General features: G+C 44.8%; 1 protein-coding gene across 1 annotated transcript in view; it reads right to left on the reverse strand.

The window, feature by feature from the left end:
- AMOT (angiomotin) overlaps positions 1 to 14,864 on the reverse strand; it is a 47,664-nt gene that overhangs the window by 24,176 nt on the left and 8,624 nt on the right. The window contains exons 2-4 of the mRNA XM_070951701.1: positions 9,484 to 9,619; positions 7,254 to 8,136; positions 383 to 830 (exon numbers count right to left, since the gene is read on the reverse strand). Coding sequence (XP_070807802.1) covers positions 383 to 830; positions 7,254 to 8,080 — 1,275 coding nt within the window. The 5' untranslated portion in view covers positions 8,081 to 8,136; positions 9,484 to 9,619. The remainder of the gene's footprint in view (positions 1 to 382; positions 831 to 7,253; positions 8,137 to 9,483; positions 9,620 to 14,864) is intronic.

A 14,864-nucleotide genomic window follows, 5' to 3' on the forward strand; every position in this document is an offset into this window, starting at 1 on the left:
TTTTGCCACCTTTCTTGCCACAGTTGTTAAGTTAGTGAACATGGTTGTTAAATGAATCTGGCTTCCCCCTTGACGTTGCTTGTCAGAAGGACACGGCAACCGTCATAAATACGAAATAGTTCCCAAGCATCTGAATTTTGATCACATGACCATGAGGATGATGCAATGGTCCCAAGTATGAAAAATGGTCATAACTTTGAACCGTCACTAAATGAACTGTCTTAAATTGAGGACTACCTGTATGCAGATTAAATCGGGACGTGAGGATGGGGGGAATGCTGTGCAGAGGGCTGATTTGCAACAGCGCTGGCTTCTCCCACCGACCATCCTTGCGACTGTCCAAAGGGAAGGAGGAGAGGGAAGAAAAGCGGCTTTTTCCTACCTTTTGCAACCTTGCCACTTTCTCGTAGCATCCGTCCAGCTCTTGCCGCAGAGACTTGTTCTCCTCGGAGAGGATCTCCACCATTTGCTGGGCCCTGGAGACAATGACGTAGGGGTCCACCGGCATTTGCTGGTAGGGAGAAGGGGCCGGGGGGGGCCTGGGCAGGGCCGAGTAAGAGTCCGCTTGCTGCTGTCCAGTGAGAGGCTGGCAGAATCGGTACAGGTCACCCTGGTGAATCTGGTTGGGCAAAAAGAGCGGCTGCGTCCGGGGCAGAGAGAAGGGGTCTCCTTGGCTAGGGGTCAGAGGTGGCTGATGCTGAGACGGAGACAGCCTGGAAGGGGGCAGCGACTGCAACAGCGTCAGGGACCCCAAAGAGGTCAGGGAAGAGGTCGGGCTGTGGTGGTGGGGAGGTCGTTGCTGGAATGGCAGTTGAATCTCCGGGTTTTGCCTGTCAAGGACAACCAATACTTCATTTAAAAAGGACACCGCATTTGTGCCTGCAGCTTCCCTAACTTGGCCCCCCCTCTTCCTGCCCCCCCTCCCCCCCGGACACTTTATAGACTTCTATTCCATCACCCTTTGAGCTTTGGGCTCCAATCCTCCTTAGACCTTTCTGAAGCAGCAGAGCTCATGTCGGTTGGGTTACGATGCTAAAGGCTGTTGGGAGAAGAGGGTGCTAGTCCTAGCTTTCGACGCTGAAGGGACTACCTACAGAGCTTCACACAGGATCTTCCAACTTCAGTGATAATATGAACAACTTAACAGATGTGATGAAGCTCCAGACTTACATACAAGACAGTTTCCAATTTTGTCCGAAAAATCTCAACAGGGTCAGAGAATCGTAGCCAAGTTGATGATAAGTCTGAGCAGACTTCACCTTAATATAAGGAGGCTTCATTGACATCCATGGATGTCATCCATAGGCGCAATTCAAAAACACTGAAGTTCTGTCTAGTCTGAGATCTGGCTGGTATCTGAAGGGCTTCCTGTTCTTACTCCAACTGGGTGGACAGCTGACCGTGTTGACACACCTTTGTCTGCAGAAGTTAGGTGTCTCCCGTAGAAAAATCCTTCTTGTGCTTATGTCAAAACCTTACAATTTGGTTACTCCAGACCTCCTTGTTGCTCTCTGCTGCTCATTTAGGCTTTGTGGTAGTCCATTTAACTGAATGCCTGGTTTCATTCCATAAAAGATTTCTAGAGATGCTTTCTTAGTTAATTCAAGCATGGAGACTCTGGGTATTTCCAGACCTGGCTGAAAAAGCACAAAGCTCTCCCAGCCTCCATCACCCACGTAGTTGGGGTTGCTGGGAAATGGAGTTTGACCACTAGGAAACATCCCAGCCCCACCCCCACCCTCCCCAAGTAAATGGCTGCTTTTCTACATTATTCATGTATACCCGTAAGCTTTCATTCCATTTATCATTTTTACATAATCATTTAATGCACCCTGAATGTCAGGGCCCCCAAAAAGTGAGGCGGGTGTGTATGCAGCAGAGCCCCTTCCAAGACTTCTAATGCTTCTGCAGCTGCAAAAACAATTGTCATCTAATACTTCCCTAACTCCGTGAACGCAGACTCAGGCATACGCCGAGATGCACTATAAATCTGAACAATCATTTTGCCTGAAGTGTGGCTGTTTTATGAATCTGAGCTATAGTAGCTAGCCAAGGATCAGTAAGGGCTATAAAAACGAAGAAAGAACTGGAAACGTTGATAACGCAATCCCAATGAAGCAGCCATTTTGGCCAGAACAATAAGCTAGGTCAGAGGTCTTCAAACTTGGCAGCTTTAAGACTTGTGGACTTCAACTCCCAGAATTCTCCTATGCTGGCTGGAGAATTCTGGGAGTTGAAGTCCACAAGTGTCTAAAGCTGCCAAGTTTGAAGACCTCTGAGCTAGGTATTAAAACACAACAAGCCTCAATTTTGGATAAGTTTGGACCACTTGTTGATTCATCACCTGGTCCCACCATGACAATTGTGGTCATCAGCTCATCCGAGCTTACTCAAAGGTGCATTTTCAGGTACCTGGTACCTTCTGTATCCTTCCATCCCCCCCACCATCACAATCCCAGTCCAGCTGCCCTTTTGAAAAAGCACCTTTGAGCCAACTATGACCTGGATGACTGAGGATCTCCAGAGATACTTGTCTGATCTAGTTCTTCAAGGACCTTTTAAAGGAGAGAACAAACCAGCACCTTCAGTTTCAGCTGAAAGTGACGGAGGTGACGAGTGCTTTGCTAACCCACTTCCTGGCAAGGAGACCGGTCTGCAGTTGCAGGTGGGGCCCTCAAAGTACCTCTAAAGCCAGCTGCAGCTAAACTATAATTTCTGACATGACAGACATAGGACCATAATTAAGCTATCGTGTCAATAAAAGTCTGTAGAGTTTCTCAGTTGTTTTTTCAGGAGGCAACTGGACTTTCACAGGAACTCAGGTGATCCTGAGGACACAGATAAACCTCCAAGTGCTTCAACCACCCTCTAAAACAGTGTTTCTCAACCTTGGAAGCTTGAAGATGGGTGGACTTCAACTCCCAGAATCCCCCAGCCAGCGCTGCTGGCTGGGGGATTCTGGGAGTTGAAGTCCACCCATCTTCAAGCTTCCAAGGTTGAGAAACACTGCTCTAAAAGGATGCAAATGACCAGCTGTCTGCAAGGAATATCAATCCTTCCATTCCCCACGATCTTGTCAAGAGCTGAAGAAGCTTCTTGGATGAGAAGCGAAACGTCTTAAAAAAAAACCACAAGGAAGTCCAGCTGCCTCTTGAAAAAGCACCTTTGGGACTATCATGTCAATATTATTTCATTAACTTATCTTAAGTTGGATGATCCTGAGTTTTTTCTTGAATGAATACATTTAACATGAATCAAGAGTATTTTAATTCTTTTTCCTAGCCTAAAATTACAATTTTTTTGTGCCTAAACCAAATATTTCTATTGCAGCTTCAACAGTCTCCACAGCTAGACAATAAACCTGGATTCTCAGGTTTATTTAAACCTGTTTTATTGCAAGTTACCTTACCAAAGCCGCCTGTCAGGCCCTGTAAGAGTAAGGGCAGGTTCATGATTATCCTACGCCTTGTAAGACACAAGTTTTCGTGGAGCTTTGACTGAACTCTTTTTAATAACAATGAAAACGTCTGTATTTTCAACGTTTAATATTGTTAGATCTGTGTAGTGTCTTATAACTGTAAGTATTGTAAAAATATTTACAGTATTTTTTTGTAAAATTTTTACAATATTTACAATTATGCTATTTTGGAAAAATATTTTGGAAGATGAAAATTTAAACTTGTAAGTAAGATTAGGTTTTATTATGAATAACAGAATTGGAAGGGACCTTGGAGGTCTTCTCGTCCAACCCCCTGCTCAAACAGGAAACCCTAGATCATTTCCACCAGTGATGCTCTCGACGTGATGTCCCGGTGCCTGGAAGCGGTGTGGCTCTGGATGGGGAGGAACAGGCTTCAGCTCAACCCTGCCAAGACGGAGTGGCTGTGGATACTGGCATCGCGGTTCTAGGAGAATATTCCATCGTTGGCTATAGGGGGTGAGGTGTTGCCCCCTGTAGAAAGGGCGCACAATCTAGGCGTCCTCCTGGACTCACGGTTGACTCTGGACAACCATGTTGTGACCGTGACCAGGGGGGCATTTGCTCAGATTCGTCTGGTGCGCCAGTTGCGCCCCTACCTGGACCGTGATGACCTGCACACAGTCAGTCATGCGCTCGTCACCTCCCGGATCGACTACTGCAATGCTCTCTACATGGGGCTGCCCTTGAAGACCACCCGGAGGCTTCAGCTGGTACAGAATGCGGCTGCACGGGTTGTTGCGGGAGGGACCCGACACTCTCATGTTACACCCCTCCTGCAGGACCTGCATTGGCTACCGGTTGCCCTCCGGGTGAAATTCAAGGTGCTGGTAATTACCTATAAAGCCCTACATGGTTTAGGCCCAGGGTACCTGGCTGACCATCTGCGGCCAGCGACAGCTCCCCATTGCCCGGTGTGCTCTCACAGGGAGGGCCTCCTTGGGGTCCCGTCGGCCAGACAGTGTCGGCTGGCGACTCCCAGGGAGCGGGCCTTCTCTGTGGGCGCGCCTACTCCGTGGAATCAGCACCCCCTGGAGCTCCAGATGGCCCCTGACCTTTGCTCTTTCTGCCATGACCTCAAAACAGGGCTATTTGGCTTGGCCGGATTGGACTGAAGGGGTTTTTAAAGGGGATTGTATTGGTTTTTATATTTGAATACTGAATTTTATGTGTTTTTTTATCATTGTGAGCCGCCCTGAGCCCTTTGGGAGAGAGGGCGGCATACAAGTTTAATAAAATAAATAAATAAATTTCAGACAAATGGTTGTCTAATCCAGGGGTCACCAACCTTTTGGAACCTCAGGAACCACTAAATTCATAATTTTAAATCCCACGGACCACTAATATGGATTTTTTAAAAAGATAAATAGTATTTAGTACAATATACAAATGCAAATAATTTTTCTGCAGACCAACAAAACTTTCTCACGGACCGTCAGTGACCCCTGGTCTAATCCAGGGGTCTCCAACCTTGGCAACTTTAAGCCTGGCGGACTTCAACTCTCAGAATTCCCCAGCCAGCTTTGCTTTGAATTCTGGGAGTTGAAGTCCGCCAGGCTTAAAGTTGCCAAGGTTGGAGACCCCTGGTCTAATCAACCATTAGAAACGTCCAGCGATGGAGCAGCCACAATTTCTGGTGGCAAGTCATGCCACTCATTAATTGTTCTGTCAAGTAATTTCCCCTTAGTTCTAGGTTGCTTCTCTCCTTAATTAGTTTCCATTCATTGCTTCTTGACCTGCCTTCGGGTGCTTTGGAGAACACAATGTTTTCCCGAAAATAAGACCCCGTCTTATATTTTTTTGAACCTTGAAATAAGCGCTTGGCCTTATTGCCATGCGCTCAAAAGCCCGATTGGGCTTATTATCAGGGGATGTCTTATTTTGGGGGAAACAGGGTAGGTTGACTCCCTCTTCTTTGTGGCAGCCCCTCAAATATTGGAAGATTGCTATCATATCACCCTTAGTTCTTCTTTTGATTGAACTAGACATTCCCAATTCCTGCACTCGTTCATCGTATCTTTGAGCCTCCAGCCCCCTAATCATCTTTGTTGCTCTTCTCTGCACTCTTTCCAGAGTCTCAACAACTTTTTTGATAAAAAATGGATGCACTATTCCAAGGGTATCCTTACCAAAGCATTATAAAGTGGTATCAATACTTCACGTGATCTTGATGTGCTAGGACCTTTACTCTGCTCAGGTCCATCCATCCCGTCCCTTGACTTTTGTAAACTTTGCTTACTGGGCTGTTTCAAACCAGGGTGGATAAAAATCAATGATTTTTTTAAAAAAATCAAAAAAATCAGATTTTTTTTATTTAAATCGGATTTTTTTGATTTTTATCGAATTTATTTTAATAAAAAACTTTTGGGGTAAAAATCTATGGTAAGATAGTTTTCTATTTAAGATACATAAATAATTTAGTTTATTCAGCATGAAATGGAGCTTAGTTCTGTAGCATGAGGCTGTATATTCTGCAATGCTGGAACTATCGGTGAGTCAACAGTGGGTCAAAGGAGTAGCAGAGATGAGAGTTGCTCTTTAAAAATTATGATTTAAATCGAGTTGATTTAAATCACGATTTAAATTGTGATTTAAATCAACTCGATTTAAATCAAATCCACCCTGTTTCAAACTCTAACGGGCAAAAGGTTTGACTGCTGAGCCCAGCACAATCCAGTCCACCGAGAGAGGCCCAGAGAATAAAATTCGGTTCTGAGTGGAAACTTTGAGAATGGCAGCTCCAGTGTTAACCTGGCCAGAGGTTCCCAATTGCCCGCAAAGACTTCTTCTGAAGGCATCTGCCAAAGCCTTTCGCAAGGCACTGTAACCTGCCTGTTCTGGCCTTCTTCCCTAGTTATTCAGGGAGATCAAAGACCTTTTTCAGGACCTTTCATGCATACAAACCGAGCATCTAAACACCAGTCGGGCACTGATGCGGAGAAGCAAAGCATCCATTCCCCAAATATTGGGGCACCGTTCTGCCAAGCACTGAACAGGCAGCGGCTCAACTGCTAATTCACACAATTTTCTTGCCAGGGGATTAAAAAAATAAAACAAAGCATCCCTGCAAAACCAAAACCTTTGGCATTTGGTGCAACTGACATACATTTCCTGTCACGTGAAGGAAAGGCAGCCACTCCTTGCTGGATCATCAAATTGTTTAGGGAAAAAGGCCGAATTAGCCTGATGTCTCACCCTCTGGAACAGGAAAACAGATCGGTGCAACCTAGGAGCAAACCACCCTCCACAACTCACCTTGAACCTTCTGAAGAGGACCCACTGCTGGTCCCCCAAGTTCATTTCAAGCAGGATGTTGGGGGCACTCTAGTATTTTTTTAAAAACAAAATTATGGTCTCTGAGGGCAGATGTGGAGAAGATCGGGAAACAGGAAGGGACTCAAGTTTCTCCAAACTTTGCCTCTCCTGAATCCCTAATAGCCCTGGTTTCAGAGCTGGCCTCTGGCACTTTGTGGCTGAACTTCAGCCGTGGCATATTTTCCGCTGTGGGGGGTCAGGGAAAAGGTGAAAAGTTGGGATGTGGTACAGTGCAACTGACACGCAGCAAAAGCCCTCCCCCCCCCTTTGAGAGAAGATGAGTCTCCAATCCCCAGATCCAATGCTACCATCCTGGTGCCCAATTGTGACAAGCCCAAATCCCACCACCTCTGAGAAGGGCCACCCAAGAACACCTGACAAGAGAAAGGACAAAACAGCACCCAAGTGGCAGCTTCCTAAACCTCGGCGCTTAGGACCGCAAGGAGGCTGAACTGCTTACCGGAATGAGCCGTATTCAGGGGGATGCTGGTACCTCATGGTGGGCCCGTCAGAGCGTCCTTGTTGGGGCAAACGGTGGTCACTATAGAAATGCCCAGGATCCAGTGGCTTACAGCCCATGGACGGGCTGGACATGTTCTTGTATGGGTATTCGGGAGGAGGCCCCCTGTGCTCCAAGCCTTTTACCCCGGGCTGCGGAGGGCCTGCCCCAGAAGTCTTGTAGAAGTCATTGGTCTGCTGGGAGGAGAGAGGGGACAGTGGGGCGCTGGTGACGGGGGCGTGGGCCTTCACACCACTGGTGGCCAGAGACAGCTGCATCAGCCGCTCACTCAGGGAGCGGACGTGTCCCTGCTTGAGGTCCCTCAGTCCTTCATCCTGGTGGACCTTCCCTGGGCTCAGCCGCTGTACGGTGGGGCGCCCTTCGGTCCTCATCTTCTGGTTGGAGACACCGGTTACATAAAACGCCGCTCCAACGCTGGCGTGCGGCTGACCCCGGAAATACTGAGACTGGACTTTGGCTTCTTCGTAGGTTGGGAGGTCCTCACCTGTTTGGAGCCTTGGCGAGAGCTGCTTCTCCATGATACAGTTGTCCATTGGAATCTCCTGGCCCTGGGGCTCTTGGCGAGCAACATGGGTCCCAATGGTGTGGTCCTGGTTGCTCAGCCCTTCATTGGGAGCCCCGGGGCTCCCGCTGCTGGCAAAAGGCAGGGTGGCCTGCTGGTGCAAAGCAAGGAGGGTGCGGCTCTCGTTGGGATTCCCATATCGGAGCTGCTCCTGCAGCAAACGCTGTAAAACTGTCGTTGTGGTTTGCTCTTCTGAATTCCTCATCTCCACTGTGATGCCCCCTGGGTGGAACGCAAAAGGGAGCCGTGGCTGCCCTGGGCCTGGAGGGGGAGAGAAAGGAGGCTTACTGGAGGAGCTAATGAGGAAGGGCGGGGGGGGGGAAGAATAGCGGGGAGAAAACTTTAAAGTTGGGAGAGATAAATAAAAATAGGAGGACCCTCTCATGAAAGATGAGTTTCCATGGACTTTTGTAAAGTCCCCAACTTCTATGGAGAAATTTCTCGAGGAAAGAACCATGGAGGCTCCAACTGGTGCAGAATGCGGCCGCGCGGGGGATTATGGGAGCGAGGGGGCGCTCCCATGCGACGCCTCTCCTGCGTGAGCTACACTGGCTCCCGGTGGTCTTCCGGGTGCGCTTCAAGGTATTGGTTACCACCTTTAAAGCGCTCCATGGCATTGGGCCTGGGTATTTGCGGGACCGCCTTCTGCCGCCGATAGCCTCCCACTGGCCAGTTCGCTCCCACAGAGAGGGACTCCTCAGGGTGCCGTCAGCCAGGCAGTGTCAGTTGGCGACCCTCAGGGGGAGGGCCTTCTCTGTGGCAGCTGCTACCCTCTGGAACAGTTTGCCCCCGGAGATACGAAGGATATCGGATCTCTGGGCCTTTCGCCGTGCCCTAAAAACTTTTCTTTTCCATCAAGCAAGGCTGGCGTGAACCCCCCCCCTTTTTTTTTTAGGTTTTTAAATTGTCAATGGGTTTTAGTTTGAATGTTTTAAATTTTGGGCCAAAGTTGTGTAATTCTTTTAACAAATTTTAAATTTTGTATTGGGATGTTTTTATTTTGGCTGTGCACCGCCCTGAGTCCAGTAGGAGAAGGGCGGTATACAAATTTAATAAAATAAAATAAAATAAATAAATAAATTTCTCTTTGAGGGATGCAGGGATACAATAGGTGACGACACATCACTACAATAGAAAGGTCCGAGATATACACCTCATTTGGGAGAAGAGGTCGAAGGTCAAATGGCTTCCCTAAGCTTAAGGGCCTCATTTTGCCCTGCCTTTCAGTCCAAGACGGAAAGTATCCGGCTGAAAAGGTTGGTGCTCTCCATCCAGGGGTGATCTGTGGGCTTCAAAAAGAAGCAGACGGTTGGACAAACCATTTGGGATGCCCACTCCGTCCTCCACATCAACCAGGCCTGGTCTACATCAGGGGTCTCCAACCTTGGCACCTTTAAGCCTGGCAGACTTCAACTCCCAGAATTCCCCAGATGTACGAGAAGAAAGTTTCTCAAGTCACCATTTGTGGAAGGAATTTTTTGTAGTTGCTCCATAATGAAGGCTTTCATTCACACTTTCTCGTCCCAAAATAGGACACATGTAGAGTATGGTGGGCAGTTGCCATGGGTGGAAAAGGAGAAGCAATCTCTGAAGGCAAGCATTACTTACTTTTATTGGTGGAGTTAGAAGAAGCCGTCCTGAAACATGAGGAGAAGCTGGCTCTTTTTGGCAAAGCAGGAATAGGCTTTTCACGATCTTGTTTTGATTGGAGTTACTCAATTAATTCTTCACTCTTTAGAAAGATCTGAAAACAGGAAAAGGTGAAAATTAAAATTCTATATATAAATGTGTGTGTGTGTACTTGTGTATCCCCAACAAGTTTCTTTTCTTAATTTTGAGCACAAAAGCTGGCCTTGGGACACCGCAACATCTGTTAAATCCTTAATACCTGAGGAATGTCCTTTTATTTCAACACACTCACACTCACTTATGGAATCTTCCAAGGTTTTTGTGTTCTTGCCTGAGAACTTGAAGTATCTACTAAAGCATCAAACGACTTAGAGGTGAAACTGAGGCCAATTTTTATCATATTTTTATTGCCTACCTCTGCAAAAGTTTTCAGACCTGGAACTACCTCTTAAGAAGCTGAGATGTCCAGATGAGAAAGAATTCTAGCCACAGGCAACAACGCAGGTGAGACTAGGGAGCACAATGTCCTGAGAGAAACTTCCAGGCTTTTGGGGCGTCGTTCCCTGGGTTCTCCCAGCCAGTCTCCCTCAAATAAAAGGACCTCCTGATCTGAGGACCAACTCTTCACAGGACAAAGGGAACCGACTCCCCATACTTATGGGGATGGGCTTTTAGGGCAACTGAGACGTCGTCCCACTGAGCTCGGCAGGCCCTTTGCCCAGCAAAGACACATTTCAGGCAACAGAAGATTGAATTTGCCATTTGTGGCCCCAAGGGAAAGGCATCAAACGGGTGAAGATGACAATATTTTGGTGTGTTGATAAAGGATAAGACATGGAAATTAAAAAAAAGGGTGAGGGGAGAGGATATACACCACTGCTTGAACCTGGTATCAAATATGGTTGGATTTGGGTAAAAAATTGAGGAAGGGCATGAAGTTTCCTAATCAATCAAATTTTCTTTATTCTACTTTGAACCAAATTGTAAGGAATAATATCAACCTCTAGACATTTGGGGATGAAAGGGAAATATTCACAATATTTCTAATATTCAAAGAGTCAATACTGTATGAGGTAATGACAACAAGAAGAGTGCCAGGACATGAAGGCCCAGGTTAAGATCCATGTACTGCATGGCTGATGTCTCCAGAGTCACTTGAGGCTAGCTCATTCCTTCTCCAATAAATATATTTTGAAGAGTTAATGGATATGCAAAACTGGAGAAATGAGGTAAGAGGAAAAAAAACATGTCTCCTTCATTCCTTGGAAAAGGAATGGAATAAATTTAAAATCAAGCCATTGCAATGTTTAAAATATGCACAGACTGATTTGAATTAGGAGCTAAGACCATACAAACAGCCATGTTTATGGCTTGGGATTCTTAATGGTTTACTGTAAAGTAGAGAAAGTAGATTTAAATGGACTGAAGACCTAAAACTCTGTATTTAAGCAAAATTATAGCTGTTGGTTGGGTTGGGTGGATTAGGACAATAGTGAGTAAAGTTATGGAATGCTTTTAGAAAGCAGCAAAGAGATGTAGTGATAACAATGGGCATTTTATCTAGATTAGAGAGCTTAACTATGATTACAACTATATACAAATGACTGTAGAATTCATGTGACCAAACATAGGAAGACAATGAGAGATAACTCATATCTTCTTCTGACTGGTTCCTAAGAGAGCTACTAAAGGACATACACATACTCATACACACACACACCTCAAAGGGCTAGGAGAGGACAGGAATGGTAGCGTCATCAGTAAGTTGAGAAAAATGTCTTTAAAAATACAGCAAAGTAGAATCTAAGCCAAGTCTCCACCCCCCCCACCCCCCTCAATACTCTACAATTCTTGAAAATGATCCCTAGGACGTGTCTTAATCAATAACACCAAAACAATAGCAAAATGAATGAAAAGAATGAAAAAAGAGAAAAAAAGATTCCAACTGAAACATGAGGATAAAAAGCTTAAGGTATCAGAAGATCAAATGCTTGTAAGAAAGCTAGAAATATTTAAGACTGCCACAGGATCATCTTAGGAAAGGGCCAAGGCAGGTCTTCACAAAGGAAGCTCCGTGACTGAAAGCAAGCTGCCTTCAGAACACCTGAAATGAAAGCCCAGATATTGGTGGCTTCTTCTTCTTCTTCTGCCATATCCGTCATCGGACATTGGCCATCATGTTGGCGATCTTATTTTTATCAACAACCGCACGGAAAAGTGCTGCTGAGTTTTGTCCAAACCAGGCCCTTAGATTTTGAATCCATGATGTTCTTCTTCTGCCTGGACTTGTTTGCCTTCAATCTTTCCCTGGAGGATTAAGTGAAGGATGCCGTATTTTTCTGGGTGTCACATCACATGTCCAAAATAACATTGGTGGCTTGCAAAGTACTTATTCAGAACCTGTAAAGGAGTGATCAGGCTCCAGTGGAGTCAGCCTTGTTCCATCCTGATCCACAACTAATGTGGATTCCATGCCCTAGATCCAGCAGTATCTTGAGATTGCAGTTGTTCCAACAAGACAGGCCATACTCCACATAACTATCTGCAGCATTCTGGATCTGCTGAAGATCCCACAGAATTTCCTCTCATATATCTGTAGCATCTGGCACCTTGGTAGGTGCTTCCAACACAAATGTAATAGTATCTACAGTCTGCTCTTCTATTATCCATTGGCAAACAAACTGAATCGTTCTTAGTGAAGAAAGATTTCAAAATACTTCTGTAATGAAAATCATATAGAATAATTCTACTTTGAAAATGCACACTATAAATTAATGGAGAAGAATCTTCCTGGAAAGGGAAATAAATTGTCATACCAAAGTAATCTTGAAACTGATTTTATAGAACAGATTGCATACATATAATTTTAAGACTGAATTTGTTCCACTCTGTTTCAAGCATCTTCCACGTCTTTCCTTCTGTCTTCTTTCCATTTATCCTATCTTCTAATACTTCTTCATACAGGACTTATACTTTCTTTTCATGCAATGATGGGGGGGGGGTTCTTAATAGTTTTTAAATCGATTTTAAACTGTTTTAACTTGAACTTTTCATACTGTTTTAATGTGCAATTGTGCATTTTATTGTTGTGAGCCGCCCTGAGTCCATTGGAGATAGGGCGGCATATAAATTGCATTAAACTTAAACTTAAATAGTACTCTCTACTTTCTTTCACTTCTTTCCTTTTTTTATGTGTATCCCCCAAGATTCACTCTCAATTCTATCAAAATTATCTCCTATATTCAGATTATCATTCCTTGTAGCTCTTTCATTATAAATAGCCCACTCAACCACTCTTTTAATTTTATATTCATTACCTCGCCATATGAATGTTTATGCTTAAACCTCATTATTTGAAACAAACATCTTTTCTAAAGGGTTACTCAAACGTCAATCACTATTCTCCTCCACTCTAGGGTCTTCAAATGGCCCAGTTGTATTTTCTTGTTTCATTGCCACTCATCTATTCATTTCACTCAGAAAAATATTTCCCCTCTAGATGATATTATTTTGAAATGTTGCACAGTTCTCCCAGACGCATGTTTTTTTTCCTTTTGATATCATTATTTATTGAAATGTTAAGATGCAACTATCGCCAACCTATGAACTTCTACATTCATACACACACAGCACTCTAGATGACATCAATTCAGTTTCTCAATATGTTTTAGCTCTTTTATTCAGAATTAAAATTCCCTCTTCAGGGATTCACCATCTCCGCTCCCTCAGAACAAACCCTTTTCAATCAAATCTATTACTTCCTTATTTCTTTTAGCTTTAGAGACTCTCAACAACTGTTTTTATTTCATTTTGCTTCTTACAATCCATCCCATTACATTCCGGGTTGCAACCATCCATGTCCCATGCTCAGCATCAGATGGACCCATTATATATTGGCCTTCACCATGTCTTTACGATCAATTAAGGCTCTCACGTAATGCTTTGATAATGCTCCATTATGAGCCTTGGTGATACTGTGCTACATACAGGACTCCCTGGTACATCTGGAGCTCTTACTGCCATTCCAAACTACAATTACATTTTAAAGTCATCAAAAGTTGAGGAAGGTAAGAGAACTAGGTAGGTGAACAGCAAGAGGTGACAAAATCACAAAAGTTGGGCAGACTGAGAAACTGGGACATAAGCAAATGCAGATAATTGTTTCTATAATTGCTTCCAGCTTTCCACAAAACTGAAGCAAAAGACTTCGTGATAAACAAGAAGCTATTTTGAGAACTTATATTTTGAGCTGGACAAATGACCCCAATGAAATGCTAGTGAATGCTTTTGGAAAGAGAAAAGGCCAATCACGCAATTATCTTCAATTAAGCAAAAAGTGTTAATGGGAAGGGCCAAGGGTTGTGCCAGGTGGCCTCAGCACTCTTAGGCTTCTCATCTTACACGTGGCTTCCTCTTTCTTCCCCAGTTCCTCTGTCTCTCTGCCAACTATGATTCAGGTGAAAATACAGGTGCGGCACCAGCAGGTGCAGGGAGGGAGGCCAGATTTTACATCCTCATTCCATTCCTTCTCCTTTGGCTGATTTCTCTCATTAACTTGAAACCAGCAGCACAACGACTGGCAATAAGAGGATGCCTTCTGCACTCTGTGGGATCTGGACTTCCAACCGTTAAGGACGTATCATTCCAAAGCCAGGTGATCATTTGGAGATATTTCATCCGTAACGGAAGAGTTCCTTGTTGTTAAGGGTCAAACTCGGCACTGCCTTGATGACTAGAATGTTACCCAAGTGTTTTCTAAGCCATCAGAATGGATGTGAGAGCTTGAATACCCCAAATGCTTTCAGTTGGCCTGATCCTGCTTGAACACTTCTATAACATTACTGGATGCTGTTATAATGTGCCACATTTTAGCCCAACTTCCAACAAGTGGTGCGCTGGGAATACAGGCATTCTTCCCCACGTAGAATCCAATCCTAATGTACGAAGACCTGGGATTAAAGTAATTTGTTCACAAGAAAGTCGGCACTTGATTTGCCACCTGAAACAAAACAGTTGATAAAAGAAATGCTTTTTCTGGAAATCCCAGACAGAAATCTAGGGGCAAAACACTTCAACAGAACAAGGTCTTGCCCCACTCTGACCCAAAGCCTCCCAAAAAGGAGTAGTAGGGCATTGCCATTTATTGTTTAGACTCCGTTCTTTTATTTTGTTCTTCAACATTTTAGGCCCTGTTCTTCTTTGCTTGTTAGCATCCCACAAGCATCCCAAGAATGCATTGGCGTCATTCTCCTTTCTTCCAGTGGTTTGGCCATTCCTTTGCTAATTTAGACCAGACCTATGTGCTGGGCTGACCATTAATGAAAACCATATGAGATCATACTCTAACCTTCAAGCACTCC

The sequence above is a fragment of the Pituophis catenifer genome, unplaced genomic scaffold, assembly GCF_029215685.1.
Source record: "Pituophis catenifer annectens isolate HBS135680 unplaced genomic scaffold, rPitCat1.0.hap2 SCAF_11, whole genome shotgun sequence".
Taxonomy (NCBI): Eukaryota; Metazoa; Chordata; class Lepidosauria; order Squamata; family Colubridae; genus Pituophis; species Pituophis catenifer.